The 24,676-nt window shown below is 41.1% G+C and overlaps 1 protein-coding gene across 3 annotated transcripts in view; it reads right to left on the reverse strand.

The window, feature by feature from the left end:
- Positions 1-24,676, reverse strand: part of LOC110531729 (phospholipid-transporting ATPase ABCA1) — a 246,423-nt gene that overhangs the window by 157,934 nt on the left and 63,813 nt on the right. For 2 of the 3 annotated variants that reach the window (XM_021615071.3, XM_021615072.3), the window contains exons 15-18: positions 16,128-16,350; positions 11,731-11,952; positions 5,812-6,016; positions 1,131-1,247 (exon numbers count right to left, since the gene is read on the reverse strand). In XM_021615071.3, the coding sequence (XP_021470746.3) occupies positions 1,131-1,247; positions 5,812-6,016; positions 11,731-11,952; positions 16,128-16,350 (767 nt within the window). Of the gene's footprint in view, positions 1-1,130; positions 1,248-5,811; positions 6,017-11,730; positions 11,953-13,246; positions 13,470-16,127; positions 16,351-24,676 lie in introns of all 3 variants that reach the window. The other variant, XM_090183773.1, reaches the window with a different exon arrangement.

The raw sequence follows: 24,676 nt of genomic DNA on the forward strand, positions 1-24,676 counted from the left end.
TCTATAGGCATTTCTTTGTATAGAGCCATAAAAATGATGCCAGCTGATTCGTGATTTTGACTGGCTGGGAAAAGCTGCTTGCGTGTCTGTCTCGTCCTGACTTCCAACACCTTCATTACTATGGGACAGCTGGAGATCAAATTTCAATATTGAAACAGTGTTGCAAATGTTGGAGAGACAGACAGCAAGGTTTATACAAATCTCCGCTGTTGAAAACTAAAATGTTAGTCTAAACGAAATGTGAGATTTTGTCTCTATGCTTTTTATAGTGATCAAGTTTATAAATTGCCTGTCTGGGCTGATGAGACAGTGGATTGTGCAGTCAGATGAAACAGAGCAAATAGGCATTTTAATGTCATAGATTTAGCCGGTGGTAATTTGTGGAATAGACACCGGCTGGAATGGGGTTATAACCAATCAGCATTCAGGATTAGACCCATCTGTTGTATAATATTATTTTACTATTGCATTGATAAGATGAAATTAGACTTTTGATCCATGTCCTCAGAAAAGCTACATAATAAATAGAATTCCACACAATCTACCCAAAGCTCAATAATTATATACCCTTAATTACATTAAAAAAAGGTGTCTGCTATTATAACAAAAGGTCATTTATATACATTTTCATGTTACGGGTGTTGTGTGACACAAATAAAAACAATTCTCTGCTCTCCCCCCTCAGAATAACACAATCAGTTTTAACTTCATTAGTGACACTCTGTGTCACATTTCCTGTTGGCTACCCCCTTTCTGCTGTTCCCAGGAGCAGGTGTGAGGCTCACTTAACACCTTCCATGCTCACTTAACACAGGGAAAAATCATGTTTTTGAATGCACTGGGCCTTTAACATTTACTATTGAGGCTTTGACTTTCCAAGCTCAGCCTTGTTTTTCCCCAACCATTCTCTTTCTCCATTATTATCCAACACACAACCAAGGTGGTAACAATCAGGAGTCTAGTTCTAATTAACTAGACTCATTTAGATTGCAAACAGTCTGTGATTGTAATGACCTGTGTTAAACCAGACAAATGAATACATTTTGCGTAATGCCTGATTGAATATATCCACTATGGGATTGAGTGTGTGTTTGTGCAAAGGTGTGTGAGTGAAAAACTGCCTACTATACCGGTGTATTCAATGGGGTCCTTGAACTGACTGGGGTCATCATTGGGCACCGGTGAAGTCCCACACCAATAGGAGGCGGTGAATGGGAAGTACCACGGCTTTGCTATTCCATACTGGCCTGTGATCAAGCATGGAGAAACATCATTCACATTTTAATAACAGCTTGGCTTGAGGGATGGCGCTTTGCAGTGCATATTTCCATCCAGCAAGACTGGCACAAATCCCCCTCTTTTTTTAATTAGAGAAGATGAGATGAATACATTATGGCAATCTGCTGGGATATTATATATATTTTCTGATTATTGACCAAAGTTGTTTTGGCAAGAGAGGAGCGTATCAGTTCTGTGTACTCTGTGGATTTCATAATTACAGTATAACTGCCAAAATAAAGGAAACACCAACTCTCTTAATAGGGCGTTGGACCACCACATCAATTCTACAAGTGTCTGGAACCCTATTGAAGGGATGCGACAGCATTCCTACAAGAATTTCCATCATTTGGTTTTTTGTTGGGGGTGGTGGAAAACGCTGTCTCAGGCGCTGCTCCAGAACCTCCCGTAAGTGTTCAATTGGGTTGAGATCTAGTGACTGAAACAGCCATGGCATATGGTTTACATCGGTTTCATGCTCTTAACCATTCAGTGACCACACGTGCCCTGTGGATGGGGGTTATTGTCATTATATGGGGGCATTGCCACGGTAGCCAAAATAATGGCCTACCCAGCATTTTTGTACATGATGAGATGTTAATTGTTGAATTAATTCAGGAACCACACCTGTGTGGTGGCACCTGCTTTCAATATACTTTGTATACCCCATTTACTAAAGTGTTTCCATTATTTTGGCAGGTACCTGGACATTTTGTCTACAAAATATACTGAGCAAAAATATAAACGCAACATTTTCAAAGATTTTACTAAGCTACAGTTCATGTAAGGAAATCAGTCAATTGAAGTACATTTTGTAGGCCGTCAGTTCAACGTCTATGTTTGATTTACATTTGGTTGACTTGACAACTAATATAAATTCTACGTAAAATCAAAGAAACATGTCACCATGTCATTGGACATGTCAATTCCCTAACGTTGATGACTTTTTCAAAGCCAATCAGTTTTCCATGTTGATTCAATGTCATTACATTGAAGTATTTCGTTGAAATGAAGTGGAAACATTGATTCAACCAATTCTTGCCCGGTGGGAATGGTCAAAACTGTTCCCTTTATGTACATTATGTTCATATTGGTGGGATAAAATACAGTGCCTTGCGAAAGTATTCGGCCCCCTTGAACTTTGCGACCTTTTGCCACATTTCAGGCTTCAAACATAAAGATATAAAACTGTATTTTTTTGTGAAGAATCAACAACAAGTGGGACACAATCATGAAGTGGAACGACATTTATTGGATATTTCAAACTTTTTTAACAAATAAAAAACTGAAAAATTGGGCGTGCAAAATTATTCAGCCCCCTTAAGTTAATACTTTGTAGCGCCACCTTTTGCTGCGATTACAGCTGTAAGTCGCTTGGGGTATGTCTCTATCAGTTTTGCACATCGAGAGACTGAATTTTTTTCCCATTCCTCCTTGCAAAACAGCTCGAGCACAGTGAGGTTGGATGGAGAGCATTTGTGAACAGCAGTTTTCAGTTCTTTCCACAGATTCTCGATTGGATTCAGGTCTGGACTTTGACTTGGCCATTCTAACACCTGGATATGTTAATTTTTGAACCATTCCATTGTAGATTTTGCTTTATGTTTTGGATCATTGTCTTGTTGGAAGACAAATCTCCGTCCCAGTCTCAGGTCTTTTGCAGACTCCATCAGGTTTTCTTCCAGAATGGTCCTGTATTTGGCTCCATCCATCTTCCCATCAATTTTAACCATCTTCCCTGTCCCTGCTGAAGAAAAGCAGGCCCAAACCATGATGCTGCCACCACCATGTTTGACAGTGGGGATGGTGTGTTCATGGTGATGAGCTGTGTTGCTTTTACGCCAAACATATCGTTTTGCATTGTTGCCAAAAAGTTCAATTTTGGTTTCATCTGACCAGAGCACCTTCTTCCACATGTTTGGTGTGTCTCCCAGGTGGCTTGTGGCAAACTTTAAACAACACTTTTTATGGATATCTTTAAGAAATGGCTTTCTTCTTGCCACTCTTCCATAAAGGCCAGATTTGTGCAATATACAAGATTGTTGTCCTATGGACAGAGTCTCCCACCTCAGCTGTAGATCTCTGCAGTTCATCCAGAGTGATCATGGGCCTCTTGGCTGCATCTCTGATCAGTCTTCTCCTTGTATGAGCTGAAAGTTTAGAGGGACGGCCAGGTCTTGGTAGATTTGCAGGGGTCTGATACTCCTTCCATTTCAATATTATCGCTTGCACAGTGCTCCTTGGGATGTTTAAAGCTTGGGAAATCTTTTTGTATCCAAATCCAGCTTTAAACTTCTTCACGACAGTATCTCGGACCTGCCTGGTGTGTTCCTTGTTCTTCATGGTGCTCTCTGCGCTTTTAACTGACCTCTGAGACTATCACAGTGCAGGTGCATTTATACAGAGACTTGATTACACACAGGTGGATTGTATTTATCATCATTAGTCATTTAGGTCAACATTGGATCATTCAGAGATCCTCACTGAACTTCTGGAGAGAGTTTGCTGCACTGAAAGTAAAGGGGCTGAATAATTTTGCACGCCCAATTTTTCAGTTTTTGATTTGTTAAAAAAGTTTGAAATATCCAATAAATGTCGTTCCACTTCATGATTGTGTCCCACTTGTTGTTGATTCTTCACAAAAAAATACAGTTTTATATCTTTATGTTTGAAGCCTGAAATGTGGCAAAAGGTCGCAAAGTTCAAGGGGGCCGAATACTTTCGCAAGGCACTGTATATATATATTTTCCAGTCAAAAGTTTGGACACACCTACCCAATAAAGGGTTTTGATAATTTTTTACATTGTAGAATAACAGTGAAGATGTCAAAACAAGGAAATAGCACATGGAATCATGTAGTGACCAAAAAAGTGTAAAACAAACCAAAATATATTTTATATTTGAGATTCTTCAAAGTAGCCACCCTTTGCCTTGATGATAGATTTGCACTCTCATTCATTCAACCAGCTTCACCTTGAATGCTTTTCCAACAGTCTTGAGAAGTTCCCACATATGCTGATCACTTGTTGGCTGCTTTTCCTTCACTCTGCGATCCAACTTATCCCAAACCATCTCAATTGGGTTGAGGTCGGGGGATTGTGGAGGCCACTCCATCACTCTTCCTCTTGGTCAAATAGCCCTTAGTCAGCCTGGAGGTGTGATGCGTCATTGTCCTGTTAAAAACAAATTATAGTCCCACTAAGTGCAAACCAGATGGGATGGGATGGAGTAGTGGTAGCCATGCTGGTTAAGTGTGCCCTGAATTCTAAATAAATTACCAACAGTGTCAACAGCAAAGCACCACCACACCATCGCACCTCCTCCTCCATGCTTCACGGTGGGAACCACACATGTAGAGATCATCCATTCACCTACTCTGCATCTCACAAAGACACAGAGGATGTAACCAAACATCTCTAATTTGGACTCATCAGACCAAAGGACAGATTTCCATTGGTCTAATGTTCATTGCTCGTGTTTCTTGGCCTAAGCAAGTCTGTTCTTCTTACTGGTGTCCTTTAGTAGTGGTTTCTTTGCAGCAATTTGACCATGAAGGCCTGATTCACGCAGTCTCCTCTGAACAGTTGATGTTGAGATGTGTCTGTTACTTGAACTCTATGAAGCATTTATTTGGGCTGCAATCTGAGGTGCAGTTAACTCTAATGAACTTATCCAGCAGAGGTAACTCTGGGTCTTCCTTTCCAGTGGCGGTCCTCATAGGAGCTTGTTTCATCACAGCACTTGATGGCTTTTGTGACTGCACCTGAAGGTCTTTTCAAATTATTGACATTTTCCGGATTGATTGACCTTTATATCTTAAAGTAATCATGGACTGTTGGTTCTCTTTGCTTATTTGAGCTGTTCTTGCCATAATATGGACTTGGTCTTTTACCAAATAGGGCTATCTTCTGTATACCACCCTTACCCTTACCTCATGAAGCTGGTTGAGAGAATGCCAAGAGTGGGCAAAACTGTCATCAAGGCAAAGAAAATATAACATATGTTTTGATTTGTTTAACGCTATTTTGGTTATTACATATGTGTTAGTTCTTCACTATTGTTCTACAATGTACAAAATAGTAAAATAAAGCAAAAGCCTTGAATGAGTTGGTGTGTCCAAACATTTGGCTGGTACTGTACGTTACTAATCAATGACACTTTATCCACTAAAAGATGTCATTATCTACAGCTCTCACAGTCCATACTTGGACAATTCAGGAGAACGCTAAACTGACCCAGGGTCACAGATTGGGGCAGCTTCACCATAATGCTCACTGTCCATATTAGGACAGTCACACCTTTAAGGACGTTGTGTCAGATTCACTTGGAGTTGGAGAATCCTAATATGGATACCGTACAGTGAGCATTACGGTGTACACTAGGGAGAAGTTGCCCCTAGACACCGATCTTGGGTCAGTTTAGCTTTCTCTCCACTAAGGGTTAGGATTATGGGAGGGGATTCTAGATCTGTACCTAGGGGACACTTCACTCCGGATGAGTGCATTACTGATGGCGTTCTCATGAATGAGTTACCTGGGAAGACGTTCTCGATGTACCACGTGAGCAGCCAGTAGATGAGGGAGTCGACTAGCATCATGATGATGGACACGATGAAGCTATACCGGTCTCCGTCTTCAGGATTTTGGGCGATGTTACTCCACTGAATACCGATGCCCTGCTCCTCATACTTGGCAAAGTTCTCACAGCCATACCCGAAGGCCACGCATGACAGCAAACTCTGGAAATGGATGCAGTTAAGATGTGTTTGGTTATTTCAGAATGGACGTCAGATCATCAATATCATCTTCGACATTAGTGTGGCAGAGCACGTCAGGAAGTTCAAGGCAAAACATTGAACTTGTACAGGATATGTAACACTGTCATTGAATTATATTGTGTTTGCTGATTTTCATTCTAGCCTTTGTCTATGATCAGTACGTGATCTAGCTTTGGGAAATTGTCGTCGTGTTTAATCGGGCAAAATGTATAATTTTTTTTGTTGCAACAGACAACACCATTCTATGTTCTAATTGGGCATATTCCACTAAATTTTAAAATGTTTCAAAACGCTTTCTACCGCTTTCTCCCTTCTGGTATGTGGACACACTAGTCTAGCTAATCAATGTAAATGATTGATAAATCATTTCATTTAAGTACAAAGAAGAAAAGAACATCAGCAGACAGGAGAGCGGCATTTGGGGACTGGTTTCGTGCAGCCCAAGAAGTTCCAGCTGGTCAAAGAAACAAATGTGGATGGCAAGTCATGTGTGTCCAACACAAACGTGTTACATCTTTCATACCGTAGGAAAGCTAGGGAAATGGCAAATGATGCTTTGCCCATGACACATCCTCTGGTACAGCCGATCACTCTCTTCTCCTTGTTGCCTGCCAGCTGTTTGGGCATGCTTAATTTACCCCAAGCATTTAAGCCCAGCCAGATGACACCAACAAAATATCACTCAAAAACTGTATTTTGGTATTCGCTCCATTAGTCCACTGTTGATATAATATTTAGCATGTCAGCAATCAAGTTTTCAAGATATAGAACTTTCAAAACACAAAGTGTCACAGTCCATTTTGGACTACTGAAACAAATGTGACCTGTTTAAAGAAGCTTGGCCTATGTCACATATCTCTACTTTTCTCCAATGTAAAAAAAAAAACAACATAATTTCAAATGTTGCTTCATAAGACTGAATCGAGGCGGTTGGTCACAAATACCAACAGATAGTTTTTGAATGGTATTTTTCTTTAATAAAGCATTGTAGACCAACACATTATGTACAACAGCACAAAAAAACGCATCAATATTCGCCCTCTTCTGTCGCATCTTAACCGTCTAAAATCGTCAACTGCCAAAGTCTCCAAGTGAATGAAATTCTGACATTGACAATAGGGGCAGTTACAGCACCACAGACACCCGAGGTCTGATCTGACCTCTATCCGCAGTCTCTCCATGCACAGCCCCTGGCATCAATTCAACTGTCCCCCTAAGCCCAAGGTCGGACACGTTCGCCTGCCAAACAATGGGCAGCCAACCACCGGACAATGGGTGACGGCAGGGCAGTGACTGACCCCTCCATGACCTTTGAGTGACAGGCTGACAGAGCGACGGTGCGGCCAGTCTGACTTTGAGAAGGGCAGACGCAGCAGAATCAAACACAAACAGACCACCCGCTATGAAAACACGTCAACATGACAATACGGAGGCCACAACAAGCACCCAGCCAGCGGAAAGAAGGAAAAAGCTACTAGCTCTGTTCGAGAGCTCTCACAGATGACAAACAACGCATTTACATCTGAGAGGAGGAGGATCCTTCATTTGTTTGTGGAGAAGGTGAATCAAAGGAAGAAGAAAAAAAACTGGATGCTGGAGAGATAATTGGATTTTGTATTTGTGCTATCTTATTGCTTGTCCCTGTGACATCACACACACAGACAATACCTTTGCTTAGGAAAAATCCTTGAGTCACAACACTCACATTAAAATATACAATATTTTTCATTATTCAAATGCAGTGGTATGGATATGATATCAAAGACAATACGCACGCACAATACTGAGCGGGTGTTGTGTGTGTGTGTGTGTGTGTGTGTGTGTGTGTGTGTGCGTGTGTGTGCGCGTGTGTGTGTGCGTGTGTGTGCGCGCCTGGGAACAATGTACCTTCCTCTATGTTGGGAAGGGAAAAAACATCCATACACTCTAATAAATAAACTATAGGGATGGACTGTAAGTCAACGTGGTCAGAGGAACACTGTTCATGCAAATGAAAGGAGTAGTCTTCTGTCTAAGCAGGGGGAGCAGAGGAAGGACATCTCAATGCCAAGGGCACAACTCCACAAAAGCACTTTGGCTGAGGAAGAGTGCACGGAATAAAATAGTTCTGTAAAGCAGTGTTCTTTCTCCCCTCATGATACAATATATATGAAACACACTTAGGCAGAAAAGTGGAGATGCCATAAGGAGAACTGGCAACTTTTCCTCACAAGAACACAATAAAAACCCTGATTACTTAGCACACAAACTACTCTCAGATGAGATCAATTTGTTCCATTGTGTTGGCATTACTTGTTTGAATGCTGGGTTTAAAGGAAGTAGTGCATACCAGCATTGAAATATACACTATATATACAAAAGTATGTGGACACCCCTTCAAATTAGTGGACTCGCATAATTCAACCAAACATGTTGCTGACAGGTGTATAAAAATCGAGCACACAGCCATTCAATCTCCATAGACAAACATTGGCAGTAGAATGGCCTCACTGAAGTGCTCAGTGACTTTCAAAGTGGCACTGTCATAGGATGCCACCTTTCCAACAAGTCAGTTCGTCAAATGTCTTTCCTGTTAGAACTGCACCAGTCAACTGTAAGTGCTGTTATTGTGAAGGGGAAACGTCTAGGAGCAACAACGGCTCAGCCGCGAAGTGGTAGGCCACAAGCTCGCAGAACGGGACTGCCAAGGGCTGAAGCACATAGCTCATAAAAATAGTCTGTCCTCGGTTTCAACACTCACTACCAAGTACCAAATTGCTGTGACACTTTGTGTTTTCTGGAAGCACAAGAACTGTTCATCGGGAGCTTCATGAAACGGGTTTCCATGGCCAAGCAGCCGCACACAAGCCTAAGATCATCATGCGCAATGGCAAGCGTTGGCTGGAGTGGTGTAAAGCTCGCCGCCATTGGACACTGGAGCAGCTGAAACGCGTTCTCTGGAGTGATGAATCCCACTTCACTACCTGGCAGTCTGACAGACTAATCTGGGTTTGGCAGATGCCAGGAAAATGCTACCTGCCCCAAGATTCTGTGCAACAGTTTGGGGAAGGCTCTTTCCTGTTTAAGCATGACAATGCCCCATGCACAAAGCGAGGTCCGTACAGAAATGGTTTGTGGAGACCGGTGTGGAAGAACTTGACAAGCGTGCACAGAGCCATGACCTCAACCCCATCGAACGCCTTTGGGATGAATTGGAACGGCGACTGCGAGCCAGGCCTAATCGCCCAACATCAGTTCCCGACCTCACTAACGCTCTTGTGGCCGAATGGAAGCAAATCCCTGCAGAAATGTTCCAACATCTAGTGGAAAGCCTTCCCAGAAGAGTGGAGACTGTTATAACAGCAAAGGGGGAACCAACTCCATATTAATGCCCATGATTTTGGAATGAGGATGTTTGACAAGCAGGTGTCCACATACTTTTGGTCATGTAGTGTAGAAAACACACAAAGCATTGTCAGGTGCCAAAGTAAGATATATTTTCAGGCCGCGGCTTAATATTTCAATTTTGATAAACAAGGAAACATGGTTCTACTCGAAAGATGTGTCTAGGCCTCACTGCAATGAAGATTAAGAATTGCTGCGTGTGTGTCTGCAGAACGGGCGGCTCCAGGACAAATGATAATACGCAGAACATAAAGGTCAGTCAGAAACGCTACAATCAAAGTTGAGCATGTACAGTGGGGCAAAAAAGTATTTAGTCAGCCACCAATTGTGCAAGTTCTCCCACTTAAAAAGATGAGAGGCCTGTATATTTTCATCATAGGTACACTTCAACTATGACAGACAAAATGAGAAAAGAAAATCCAGAAAATCACATTGTAGGATTTTTTATGAATTCATTTGCAAAGCAGGGGGACACGTCTGGCACTGCAGGATTTGAGTCCCTGGCGGCGTAGTGTGTTACTGATGGTAGGCTTTGTTACTTTGGTCCCAGCTCTCTGCAGGTCATTCACTAGGTCCCCCCATGTGGTTCTGGGATTTTTGCTCACCGTTCTTGTGATCATTTTGACCCCACGGGGTGAGATCTTGCGTGGAGCCCCAGATCGAGGGAGATTATCAGTGGTCTTGTATGTCTTCCATTTCCTAATAATTGCTCCCACAGTTGATTTCTTCAAACCAAGCTGCTTACCTATTGCAGATTCAGTCTTCCCAGCCTGGTGCAGGTCTACAATTTTGTTTCTGGTGTCCTTTGACAGCTTTTAGGTCTTGGCCATAGTGGCGTTTGGAGTGTGACTGTTTGAGGTTGTGGACAGGTGTCTTTTATACTGATAACAAGTTCAAACAGGTGCCATTAATACAGGTAACGAGTGGAGGACAGAGGAGCCTCTTAAAGAAGAAGTTACAGGTCTGTGAGAGCCAGAAATCTGGCTTGTTTGTAGGTGACCAAATACTTATTTTCCTCCATAATTTGCAAATCATTAAAAATCCTACAATTTGATTTTCTGGATTTTTTCCCCCTCATTTTGTCTGTCATAGTTGAAATGTACCTATGATGAAAATTACAGGCCTCTCTTCTTTTTAAGTGGGAGAACTTGCACAATTGGTGGCTGACTGAAAACTTTTTTGCCCCATTCTATATGCTGATTTTCTTTTCTTTTTTATTCCAAAGGACAGAATCCCATATAAACTACCCAATGGGTTTATTCAGTCGCACTTATCCGCTTTCTCAAGTATGTGTATCATAAAGTCTTGAGTTAAATGACTGAGTGCTTGTACTTCTGGCAGAGAGTCGGAAAAGTAATATCCCCATTTGAAGTAAACCTTAAAAGCTCAATAACTGCACCCGTATAGGAAATGAAAAACACGACTCGATATTAGAAAACCAGAAGTTCACGATGTCAGAGGAAATCAACGTTTCCAACTTAGAGATCACAGAAAACCGACAGAAGTATTGCAAATTGCATCTTGTTTATGGGATAAGGTCAATGGGATACATTCCAAAACACATGAACCTAATGTGAAAAGCTGAGAGATATCAATAAATATTTGGATCAAATGGAACCACAAATACAACAACATTATTATTAAGGTTAAGGTTATTGAAGTAGCCATATAGATCTGACGATACACTGGTAGAGTTAAAAGGTTGAGAGAATAATGGTTACAGGTCACATAGGGATGTCATAAGTGACTCGTTTATAATTCAAATTATTCTTGTGTGTCAGAGCAAAGGTTCTATTGTTCAGGTCATGGGGATTGCACAGTGTATGGACATTATCCCAGCATCCGTACTAGGCGTGTGCGTGTGTGTGCGTGTGTGTGTGTGTGAGTGAGTGAGTGAGATAGTGTGTTAATTTCAGTAACCCACATCTCATACTTGTTTAGATTCACATTGGTCTTGGAGAACCACAGGGTGTGCAGGCTTTTGTTCCAACACAACTGAATTGATCAACTCACCACAGGTTTGATGATCAGTTCATTTATTGAATCAGGTCTGCTATTAAAGCTGGGATTATGCCTGGTATTGACAGTCTGTTTCCAAGCCTGAACCCCACAACTCTCTAGGTCAAAGTACAAACTTCATCTCTCTTCAATACCATAACAGAATCACTTACTGAGTATTCAATACAGTTTTCAATCCAATACAATCCAGACCCTAATAAACACCCACTGGGTCTCTGCTGTCCATTATGGACCTGTGGTAGAAGGTACAGTAGTTCCATAGGTCCACTCACCACAGCGATTTTGACCTGGAACCCCATGACGTCCCTCCAGGCATAGCAGAGGAGGTGCGGCAGGTAGAGGACGAAGTAGATGAGGCCTCCGCACGCCGCCGCCAGGTTGGCCTTGGAGAAGAAGACGCTGATGAAGAAACACTCCATTATGGTGGCCACGCAGAAGACCAGCAGGAAGACGAAGATCACTGAGGGGTCGCTGTACTGCAGCACCTTCCCATACTGCACCGGGAGAGGGTTGGAAAGGAAGGGATAATAAAAGGGACAAGAGGGGGAAAACAACACTGTGGCCCTGTTCGAAATGCTTCCTTCCTCATTTTCATGAGATATTCAGAGATCTGTAAGTGATGAGTGATAGGTGAAAGCAAGGCTATTGTAGGTAGATGATCAATTACCATTACAATTCCAAACAACTAATTCACCATATTTTCGAGCTACAGAACTGTGATTTAGAAAAAATAATAATATCTCACGTAAAAAATTATCCTACATTATCAGGGTTTTACTTTCATCAATCGAAACATTTTTGATCTGTGTTTACTTCAAGGAAGTATAAAGGAAGGATATATTTCGAACAGGGCCATTGGTAGCCACGAAACTACCCTAGTTAGCACTTTGGGAGTATTGATTGCCAATGGATGTTTGAGCCTTAACCATTTCTTGCGTCTAGCAGGCATCTTACAACAAAAAAAAAACATCACTGATTGTGGCGATTAAGTTATTATTTGTGAAGAGAGCACAAAGCAGAACAAAAATGAAGCTTTTGATTAAAATGACTCATTGTTGAGGATTCGATAAGCAGTAGGCAGAGTGACTCACCAGGTGTTGATAGTGTCTTATGAAGACCACTAATGTATCACCTGTTGTACTTCTAACATACCGTAGTATCAAAATATGATTTAATATCACGTTGACTTAATGGACGGTCACTTGCATCCATAACTCCCTCTATGGATTTGAAAGTGGTTCCCCAGCTCCATCCCAACAGCAATCCACTTGCTGCCATTTTTGTTGTTTTTCTAATAAAGGAGTGAGCCTTTAATTGTTAGTCCATTGTTAGTTGTAATATAACCCCTATAGTGGCGTCACTCTGCTTAGCTGCATTAAAAGGAGACCCTTTCCCAGTCTTGGAGGTCTGTTCACTAGAGCAACTTAACTCTTTGATTACACTTCATTACAATGTCCATTGAACAAACCCAAACCCACTGAAGACTGTCATTAGGAGTATTGATAAACCACTGGTTTGTTACAAGCAGTGGTAGCCAAGCTAACAGCCTCATCTAAATTGATAAGAAACACTGCCTAATTCTGCTGTTTGGTATTACAGCACTTCTAATGATTGTTTATTAATTGTTTACTTCATGCTAATATTACAATATGCCTTATCAGTTCCTTCTTGTCCAGCCATTGGTAATCTTAGCCTTGAAATGAGAATGAGTTGGTGCCCATTGTCCACAGACCTTCAAGAAGTGGTCAAAGGTCTCCCTGAATCAGAGTGGAATCAGTGTTGAATCACCTTGAGGATGAGGGTGAGGAGGAACGCACTGACAGCCAGCGGCAGCACGCTGGACACGGCCCAGCTCAGCCAGTAGGTGGAGCTCCTCAGCCCCATCATCCTCACCGTCTCCTTCAAACGTGCCTCCTTCTCCATAACGATGCCCTTCACGATCATGGCCACCGAGTAGATCCAGGCCAGGGTCATGTATAGGGGCAGAGAGCGCGCCAGCGAGCGGAGGAACCTAAGGGGGGGAGGGGTCGGACAGCGGGTAGGGTGTACACGGCCCAGTCACATCTGGATGCTGATTGAGATTTCCTACTGTGCTATTGTCGCGGTAAAATCCCAGTGTGTGTATTATGTAACTACAACTTGATTTCCAGCAATAAACTTGATAGATGTTAGAGTAAATAGACTTCACTGGTGGTGATCGCATTCAAGTGGCCTGAGATATGGATTTCCAATGTTTTGACCTCATTCATTTTCTGCAAAGTTCTGTGTCAACATACAGTAGTTATGAGGTGTACAAGCGCATGTGGCAGACTCTCAAAGAAAGTATGAATGTTATCCACAGACGCTGAAACAACCTTCACCCACTGGACACAGACATCAGTACAACATCTATTTTTGATTTACTTTCGGTTGAGTTGTCAACTAACGTGAATTCAATGTATATTCAACAAAACATTTCACCATGTCATTGTATTTAGGTTAAAAGTTGGGGGAAAAAATACTAAATTCCCTAACGATGATGACTTTTTAAAATTTCAATCAGTTTTCCACCATGATTCAACGTCATCACATTACAATTTGTGGTTGAAATTAAGTGGAAACAATGTTAATTCAACCAGTTTTCGCCCAGTGGGCAGTAAGTACATTATGAGGTCATATAGAGGTAGAATATGTTGATCACCACTAAAGTCATATTTCCATTAGGGAACATGGTCTGTGAAGAACCAAATCAATCTGTTGATTTACCTAACGAATGCTTTCATCTTGTTTTTTTTTCTTTGAGTGGGAAGCAAAGAAAGGCCACAGTGTTTGGGCCAACAATATTAATAAACTCAGATGAATAACTCTAGACAGGAGGGGAATTAGCATTTTGACATCCCCTGGAGTGGAATGGCAATTGGAAAAGAAGAGGGGAAATTCAGGTGTTGATGACCAAACTTGTGGCAGTCATGCCTAGTCCAGACACAGCAGTCAAATAATTTCCTTCGGATTCCCGGATATACAAAATGGCCATGAAAATATCATCATAATAATAACTGATCTCTATGATTTGAATACACATCATGCCCAGTGGTTCCTCCAAGGCACCCAACTAACTCAATTTATTGTTATTAATGTTTACAAATTGCTGATGGCTGGCAAACACATTAGGGTGATGGGGAAATTACATATTGCCCAGCTGTTCAAATATCAATTTTATTTACCAGGAGTATTTTCCAATTAAACTGCAAAAAATGTATTAGCTGATCTGCATTATATACTATCCTTTTCTTTTTAATTTAACCATGCATATGAATTCGGAGGCTGAAAAGAGCGCAGTACCTTTTCGAGGCAGATACAAACAATGCAAACGTGTTTGTGTGGTGATGAGCAAACAAAATGGCCACCCCATTGTGATAATGGTTCTATAATTTAGCTTAGACGCACATTAGTCCATGGACGGGGGATCAATTGAACAGATAGGCCACTTCATTACACACGGCAGGATCAATGACACAGAAGAGTGATGTACATTTAAAGCTAAAGAGCAGCAGCTCATGTGTCTCCCATCAACAGCTTTAAGAGTGACGCCGTTCAGTAATGACTAGGTGAAAGCTGTATGTAACACAGGCCGATTTGATGCAGCATTTTAAAGTTATCAAGAGGACATACTGTATGTATTTGGCAGCATACAGGACCATTGTACAACATTAAACACAGTGTTCCTACTGTCCTACATGATTATAGAGAGTCACTCAGAGGCCATATCGAGTCAGCCATAATGTCTAATGTGATATTCCGGTACGCATCCAAAATTGCTTGGATTCTGTAAGTGCACAGCATAACGGATGGACATTTTTTTTTGTATATAGCTTCTCCTAATGGATCCATTCTCAATGACAGACGTTTTATCCAAAGACTGTCTCGATGGGTGGAATACTGTCTTTCATCTAGTCGCACCAGTATGACTCTCCGGAGTGTCACTAGGGAAGTTGTGTCACATCGATGATACACATCATTTAGTACATGCTTGAACAGCGTGCAAAGAAGGCGATGCAATCGCAGGAAATACAGGCATATGATTTACAACAAGGCTGATTTTAAAGTAGGGAAATTACGATTTTAGTACCAAGCTCAATCAATTAGCATGACACAGTGAAAATTGAGAGAGGTCATGCCTGATTTGTTTACAAAAAAAAATATTATTGGCATTAGTTATCCCAGAATTAACAGGAGCAAGAGTAACAAAGAACAAGGCACAACCACTTTACAAATCAAATATCTTTTAGATCCTGTATAACAAAATGTTGTGCACCTGCACGCTGTCCTAATATGGACACTTACTCTGATTAATGTACATACTTCTCTTAAATTAAACAATGTTTTCTCGTCACTTCTCTTTAAACAATATAGCACTTCAAACGGCACTGTGCCTATAATGCAATTACACCAACGCGGATGTGTTTAATTGACTCATTAGGTAAAGTTTATATAACTTGCATGATAATCTTCTTCTGTATTCCTTTGCACACTAAGTAGGACCATCAGGAAACAATATGCTGTACAAGCTCAAGGACAGTCAATGAGCGCTAACAACCGGTGGAATCTGTTACTCCACATCGGTTTATTTTAGTAACCAAGTGATATTGTGCTTTGTTATTTGAAAGTAGTCATCATTCTCAGTACTGACCTTAACCATGACACTTATAAATGCGCATGGGACCATGAGCAGGACAAAGTTCTCGGTGAACCACGCGAACCAAATGGCACCGTTCTGAACTCCAACGGCCCGCTGAACCTCCTTGAGCCTGAGCTCCTTCTCCAGGACGAGGCCCTTGATGGTCATGCAGACGGTGTACATGAAGGCCAGCACCAGGTACATGGGAAGCATGGTTCCGATACTCGCGAGGAAGCTGGTGGGTGCAAAGGGAAGGCAAGGGAGGCAATCACAGAGGTCACGACACAGCTACGCCGCTGATATCGACAAGCCCAGGTTTCGATAAGGGAAGGCAATGCAGCAAGAAGCGAGTTAATGCATTATTTATTGATCATCTGTTGTATAAATCCCACTCCTTAAGTAAAGACAGAGCTCTCACAACCAGGTTTTCAGAGATGGGCTGAATGAGGCATGTTGAACAACTAACAAAAACAAAATCAATCTCGTCTTCAAATCAATGTGTATCTTGAGTTCAGAATCAGCACTTAGTTTAATGGACTAATATAGTCTTTCGCACGTTGTTTTAATCTTGTCGTACTATCATAGCTAAGCATAATAATGTACTGAACAGGGAGCCTTGGCAACCATTGTTCTATTGTTAAAATGGCCTATAGTCATTTTGAGAAATTCAACACAGTTTAGGATAACACTTTGTCTGAACACCTCATTTTTCATCCAGTGAACGGACCCTTGCCCCTTAGAAGACCGAGAGAGAAAATAAGTTCTGTTGATGCAGTAAATGTCATCGTCCCAACGGATGATCCATTAAGATAGACACACTCTGGGAGTTTTTAATCAAGGGTCCAATACGTTTATAGATTCAGCTCTATTATAAGGGGATTTTACATTGCACTAGCCTTCATAAACCTTGTGCATCAGCTTTATCTAACCATCTAGAACCACCAGCCATACTCAGCATGATGGATCATTTGATGATGTTACAATAGAATCAGACAGTATTAAAGCATGTTGGTGGTATTTATTGGGATGACTCATGTACTGGAGGCAGCTCTGCAGGATAGTCACTAGCTGGCACAGCCACAAAGTCTCAAAATCGGATTTTAAGCCTAACCATTACCTTAACCCTAACCACACTGCTAACCCTAACCTTAAATGACCAAAAAATTTATTGTTTTCATTGGATTGTTACGATATATAGGCAATTTTGACTTTGCATCTGGCCCATCTAGTGGAAATCGCTCAGCTCTGCCCCCAGGATAAGATTCATCCCAATAAACTTCAAACACGTTTCATAGTGCCATGTCAATATATTGTACGGCCCCAATATAATAAAGTGCTGCCATTGCTCTATTAGACAGTGAAGAAGATATATCAAATGGATTGAGCCTTTGACAAAGTAAAGATTTCACATATCAATTGTGCTTACCGACCATAAATACAATCCTTAGAATGCCAACGAAGCACCAGTTTATCACGGTGTGGCAAGCAGGATAAAGGAACTCTATATACCGTAATAGGTAGAACGGTGTCCCACTTTCAAGCTAATAAACATTAAGATTTAATAAAAGTACATTCCCGATGCATTTACACTGGGCTAATTTCTCGGCTAACTTTTGGGCGAGTGATTTGTTACGGGACTTCTGAGACTCGGCCAAATGAAAATGGGCCGGCACAAAAGCCTACTTCCCTTAATTGGTCATTCGCCCCTGACAATAAGGACCATTTTCACGAGGAAAGCAGGAGCAGACAGTTTTTTTTCCCTCTTTCCAGCACCTAAAGATTTTCTCCAAACCTAGCTGAGTAAGTAGAGGCATATGTGAGCATAGAAACATGGGTAGTGGCTACCCAGAGATGTTAAAAACACTATAAAAGTTTATATGATTATCACGGGCCAATGTATCATATTAATTGCAAATTACGGCGTGATCCGCTAGGATTTTCCATTTATAAGAGAAGTGCCTTTTATAAATGCCTCACCTGCCCCCTTCACTACCATATGCCAGAATGCAAGCACCACAAAATAGACTTTTCTAACCATTTGTGGAGAGAACTTGGAGTTTTGCCTAGCTTTGAAAGACATCAACCAAACGCTGTCTCTCAGTAGTACCAATTAGGGAGTCAGAGGGGAATAACGGTGTACCTTGTCCTCTACTTCGCAATGTAGAGACAGCCCTTGTGACAGAGAAAATTCAGTAATGCGAGTGCTTGAATGGGAGCGACCTGGCTTCGAGGTCACTTCCTGTTCTCTCGTGGGATGTATCACTTTCACAGGAAGCAGTGTAAGCCACAAGAAGGGTTCAAGTTAACACCACCAAGTTTCTAGGAGCAACTGAAACAGAATCGGAGTGTCAAAAAAGTTGAACTTGGAATGTGTGTGTGTGGAATTTAAATAACATGTCTAATGTCAACTCAGGTCTGCTTAAGAGCTTAAAGTAAAGAAATGAAAGGGGAAAAAGAAAACAGTGGTTGTGTTTTCAATCTCTTTTTGACTTTAATCACATCTTTTCTTTACATGGCAGCTCTCTAAACCCTATCTGGGAGGCATTTCAATACTAGATGACATAAAATGATCTTATTATAGCCACTTTAATATAATCATGTCAGATTTTGTTTCCCAATGGAGGACAGGAATGTTGAATTATTATGGAAAAATATTTCATACATTAAAAACGACCCCTCTGTGTGTAACCTTTTTGAATGAGGTTACATTGTACAAGACATCTTTTAAACGAGTTAAATCTAAAGAAGCCCCTTGTCTTCATAATGACTTTTGTAATCTGATCCCTGATTAGACCACTTTGTGTCTTAGTTTGGTTTATTTTTGTTTCATTTTATTCTGTTATTTATTTACGCTTTTTCTACTTGCTCGGTTTGTTTAGTAGATCATGTCTTTTTCTGTAAAATGTGCCTATTTGAATTTTTTTTTTTTACAAACAAACAAACAAGATCGTGCCTCAGCTAACAGTTGCATCAGATTGAATAGTAATCCCATTATTACAGAGTCCTTATTATGTTGTAATATCTCTTTAAAAAGGGTCAATCTGGGATTCAAACATTGACGTACCAAATTCCCGATTGCCCCTTTAATGGTTGCCAACCTGCGACCGTTAACTCCTTGTCACCATAGAGTAGATCAGTCATGCACACCACGTTTGACACTGACAACCTTGCCACCAGATGCTCCTGAATAATACATTGCTGATCGATTTGAGGATGCTTAAATAATATAAGTCCTCTACTGGGTGCATGTTACAGGGCCCGAGTAACATCGCCGCCGTGACTTAAATTTAGGGGAGTTGGGAGACTCGGGGTTCTTAGTAAATCAAGTGATATGGGCAGAGAAACCCCAGAGAAAAGTGTAATTATGTTAAATATGTTCTTGCCACTGAAAGGGGGGGAGGGGGGGTCATCCAAGGGTTAGTTGGTTGGTATGTTTCAGAGATAATTTTAGCTGCCGCTACAAACATTTATGTTTGCAGACGTGGTGATTCTCAAAAGTATCTACTGTTTGAAAGTCAATTTGGTGTCTTTATTGTTGTGCAAAAAAGGCACAAAGGGGCTGTATCGTTGATGTATTTGTCTCTCGTATTTGCTGATAACACATCCTTTTTCCCGTTTGCAAAGTAATACCGCTGGATAGTGGAGTCACAATACTCATATGCCTATGCCGTAAACAATTTCAAAAGCCTCATAGGAACCTGTCCCGTGCAGTATCCAAGTTCTATGTACATGTTATTGTAATTAAGTTCTGATACAATATCAAGATGGCATTGTTAAACGACTATTGATATGGAACAGCATTGAGTTACAAAAAAATGGATTCTCTGATTCGAGCGCAGCAGAGACTCGTTTGCCGTGTCTTATCCCGCCCTTAAATGCCGAGGAGCCTGAACTCTTATCCTCAGCCTTCATCGCACGGTCGGTGTGGGAATGTGACAAATACAGTTTGAAAATGCAAAAAAAAAAAAAGGGGGTCGGCTCTTTCGTTGAAGAACCAACAGATCTGCAGCAGCTGACTTTGTACTGTAAATAGGTACTGGAGTGGGAGAGAAATACACTGAGGAAGGAGAGAGGGTAAACCTGCTGGAAACACAGTGGTATCTCTATGGGTCTTTGTTTCATGAGAGCCACTGGGTCAATACTGTAGGTCAACCCCTGTCTAATAATATATTAGAGGTGCAATGGAGGAAAAGAAAAGCCACTGGGGAAAAAATAGTTGAATCAACGCCGTTTCAGCATAATTCGTCAATGTGCAGCTCTGTGACGTGGAATCTAAATGTAAAATGCATTGGATTTGCAAAAATTCATTCACGTAAACTGTTGTTTTGGTGAAACTTTAACCACAGGATTATTTCATCATGTTGGTTGTGCTTTTAGTGTAGTGATACCTATCTCCCGTTTTTGAGTGGTTAAATAATCTGATCTCATTGATCTACGGGGCAATCAACTATCACTCAATGGTCCACGTTGAAAGGAGGTGTCCATGTGTGTCCAATCGGAATGTACTCTTCTGATTAAGAATATCCCTGAGAAAGAGCTGCAATGATTGAAATGCATAGCTCAATGTTTAAAGGAAAGTGCAAGGCTCACCCTCTATAATATGAAAAATGGAACAAAGCATGATAAATCAAATCAATATTGCAAGAACTGTTCATAAAATCACCTTTGGGATGCTATCTGCAGTCTAAAATATGCAGGTAAAGTGAAAGTGTGTTATTATCAACTCAAACAAGGGCATTAAATGGACTAAAGCTTGAATAAAGCACTCTACATTACTGTGTCAAGTGTATGTAATTTAGGACCTTAATCCATAAATTTGATTTGTTTCGCACAGTTAAAGTGCACATCCTTTCAATTGATAATAAGTTGTGTAAAAAGTACTGAGAATTCTCTGGTTTTGAAATTGCATTTTAAAGTCAGATTAGGCATTTTGCTCTTTTCTAAACTGAAAAATGTCTCCAGCCGGTTAAAAAACGGGAACATCTGAATGCACAATGCTCTTCCTCCCACTTTTGGCTGCAGCGGCAGTGACACATTTTGAGATCACAATAATCACCTCAAAGGGTCTTTTCTCTCACGCTTCCCTGCATCTTCCTTTTCTCTGCAGTCCCACTCTCAATTATTTATGAACTAAATAACGGTTTTCAAGTGTTAATAATTTAGGGGAAACCCCCAAATGTCTAGGCAGGGGAAAGAGTAAATGGCAGAGGGACCAAGGGTCTTGTGGTGTTTTATAGCCTCCATTCATCTTCCATGGTTATTATTCCTTTGTTTCACGGAGAGGGAACCCAGGCAGGAGGGCAGCATTAGGAAATAAGCACTTTGATTGTCTCATTTGAGCTCGTTTGCAACATTCGCTGGCAAATAATGAACATAAAAGGGATGGTTTCCATTGTGCCATGAGAGAGGGTGAGGGGACCATTCTTAAAAATACAGGCCTACAGCAAACCACAATGGATATGCAAGATGATCTTTCACCCGCTCACCAACAGGTCATCACGGGATAAAGCCAACTGAGTTTACTGTTGTGTGTCACCATAGTGTCTATGTGACCAACTGGGATTTGAACCCAGGTCTTCGCTATGAGATTGTGTTAAACAAACAAGGTATAAGATCTTCAGGTCTGGGTCAAGATTACTACTCACACAAGTGTGGCTCACCAAACCACCTCTGTGATATACGCGTTTGTTGAAACGAGCTAATACTCAGAAACCGTAAAAGTGGACCGCAATCAGTTTGATATTCAGCAAGTAACGACGGTCATAAAGGCACCACAGGTAACAACGCTGTTACGCCGCTGCTAACAACGCTGTTTAACCTTCATTTACAAGTATTCAGATAGATTCGATTTTTGCAAACAGCTAATCATGTTTCTATGTCGGTTGTTGTAATACCTTGTTCATTGTATAAAGCTAGTCGACCCTATATCCAATCAAGGTCTTTTTTGAAGATTCAACAGAATGTTATGTGGTTTGTGCGACCAACCAAGCTGATTATCCGGCTAAAGAGAGACGTTTTTTCATGGAGATTCAATTGCTAGTCCAGATGTTGATGACAAATCAATAAAGACATTACTGACTCTGCCAATGTGCTCTCTGTCCGACTAGCACTAATGTTGTCTTTAACCATATGTTTCCAAGGCAACCATACGGAGTAACTTACCATAATTAAAAATAACACATTTCTAACCAGACCTGGGTTCAAATAGTATTTGGCATGAACATTTTGAGCTTGATTGGGCCGACCTGGAGTGCCAGATGGGTGGGATTCACACTGGACTTTTCCAGGGGTTACATTGAATCAGGCAAGCTTGATAAAGCACAGATAAAGAATTCGAAATACATGTGCTCTAATCAATGCCACCAGCCACACTAGGCCTACTGCATCTAAAAACATACATAGGTTAAACATGAATTCTCTTGAGTTCTAAGTCAACCACGTGGACAGAGTTTGCACTTACGGGACTATTATATTGGTTCCATTGCTCCAAGCACACACAATCAATTGCAGCGGAAGTATCTGACAGAAAGCAAATACCATTTGAACCCAGGTCTGATCTACAATCGTAACATCCTCGTAACATGACTCTAGTCTCCACTCCCTCTAGCCCTGGTCATACTACTGTATCATAAGAAGGGTATGTTCCCATGACGGTTGTTAGGCTATATGCTCTAGTGCTGTAAACAACTTGTTAATTAAATCATTGGTCTTAGGTAGAGTGATTTCTAATGCAGGAAATATCTGTGTCCTGAATCATTGCGTCTGCTTTGCACCCTAGTCACTATTTAGTGCACTTGGGACTGAATGTCCAAAACATTAGGAACTCCTTCCATGGCTATGATCCCTTATTGATGTCAATGGTTAAATCCTCTTCAATCAGTGTAGATGAAGAAGGATTTTTAAGCCTTGAGACAATTGAGACATGGATTGTGTATGTGTGTGATTCAGTGGGTGAATGGGCAAGACAAAAGATTGAAGTGCCTTTGACCGTATGGTAGTAGGTGCCAGGAGCACCGGTTTGTGTCAAGAACTGAAACGCTGCTGGGTTTTTCACGTTCAACAGTTTCCCGTGTGTGTCAAGAATGGTCCAACATCCAAAGGACATCCAGCCAACTTGACACAACTGTGGGAAGCATTGGAGTGAACATGGGCCAGCATCCCTGTGGAAGACACCTTGTAGAGTCCAAGACCCGACGAACTGTGGCTGTTCTGAAGGCAAAAGGGCGGGGTGCAACTCAATATTAAGAAGGTGTTCTTAATGTTTTGTACACTCAGTGTACTTTGTTGTACAAGTGGACTTAGATCTCCTTTGTAATTATCTGTCCCCCGATGATGTCGTTGAGATACATGATCAATCCATTTAGATGGGAGTAATTTCCTCTAAGGAAACCGTAGCTGCCTAAGACTGAGCGCTGTAGTGCATTCTCTGTCTCGAAATACAGACACTGTATGTATTGTGACATAAAACAGTAACACTAATGAATGCCTAATTTACACAGAATAGAATGGTCCCTATCAATCTCTATATCATGGACTTTGTCAGTGGCTTCATAAGGGAATTGGGTACTTTCTCCAGGAGGAAAAATGACATTGAATGAAAGGGAGGGACTATAAGAATGTAGCCTGAATAATTAAAAGGTACATCAGGGCCCTGTTTCCCGATAGCGATGGAACGTAAGCTTACGAGTGTTTTAACTCTAACTAAATAAAGTATTTCAATAACATTGAAATATATACCGTAGGTACACTACCGTTCAAAAGTTTGGGGTCACTTACAAATGTCCTTGTTCTTGAAAGAAAAGCAATTTTGTCCATTAAAATAACAACAATTTGATCAGAAATACAGTGTAGACATTGTTAATGTTGTAAATGACCATTGTAGCTGGGAACGGCTGATTTTTAAAATGGAATATATACATAGGCGCACATTAGCCCATTATCAGCAACCATCACCCCCTGTGTTCCAATGGCACGTTGTGTTAGCTAATCCAAGTTTATCATTTTAAAAGGCTAATTGATCATTAGAAAACCCTTTTGCAATTATGTTAGCACAGCTGAAAACTGTTGTTCTGTTTATAGAAGCAATAAAACTGGCTTTCTTTAGACTAGTTGAGTATCTGGAGCATCAGCATTTGTGGGTTCGATTACTGGCTCAAAATGTCCAGAAAAAAATACTTTTTTAAAAAACTCGTCAGTCTATTCTTGTTCTGATGAATGAAGGCTATTCCATGCGAGAAATTGCCAAGAAATTGAAGTTCTCGTACAACGCTGTGAACTACTCCCTTCACAGAAGAGCGCAACCTGGCTCTAACCAGAATAGAAAGATGAGTGGGTGTCCCTGGTGCACAACTGAGCAAGAGGACAAGAACATTAGTGTGTCTAGTTTGAGAAACAGACACCTCACAAGTCCTCAACTGGCAGCTTCATTAAATAGTACCCACAAAAGAACACAGACTCTGGACAGAGGAACTCTACGTAGAAGGACAGCATCCCGGTGTCGCCTCTTCACTGTTGACGTTGAGACTGGTGTTTTGCGGGTACTATTTAATGAAGCTGCCAGT

Source organism: Oncorhynchus mykiss, chromosome 9 (genome assembly GCF_057628025.1).
Source record: "Oncorhynchus mykiss isolate SJ-2025 chromosome 9, ASM5762802v1, whole genome shotgun sequence".
In the NCBI taxonomy this organism is placed as follows: domain Eukaryota; kingdom Metazoa; phylum Chordata; class Actinopteri; order Salmoniformes; family Salmonidae; genus Oncorhynchus; species Oncorhynchus mykiss.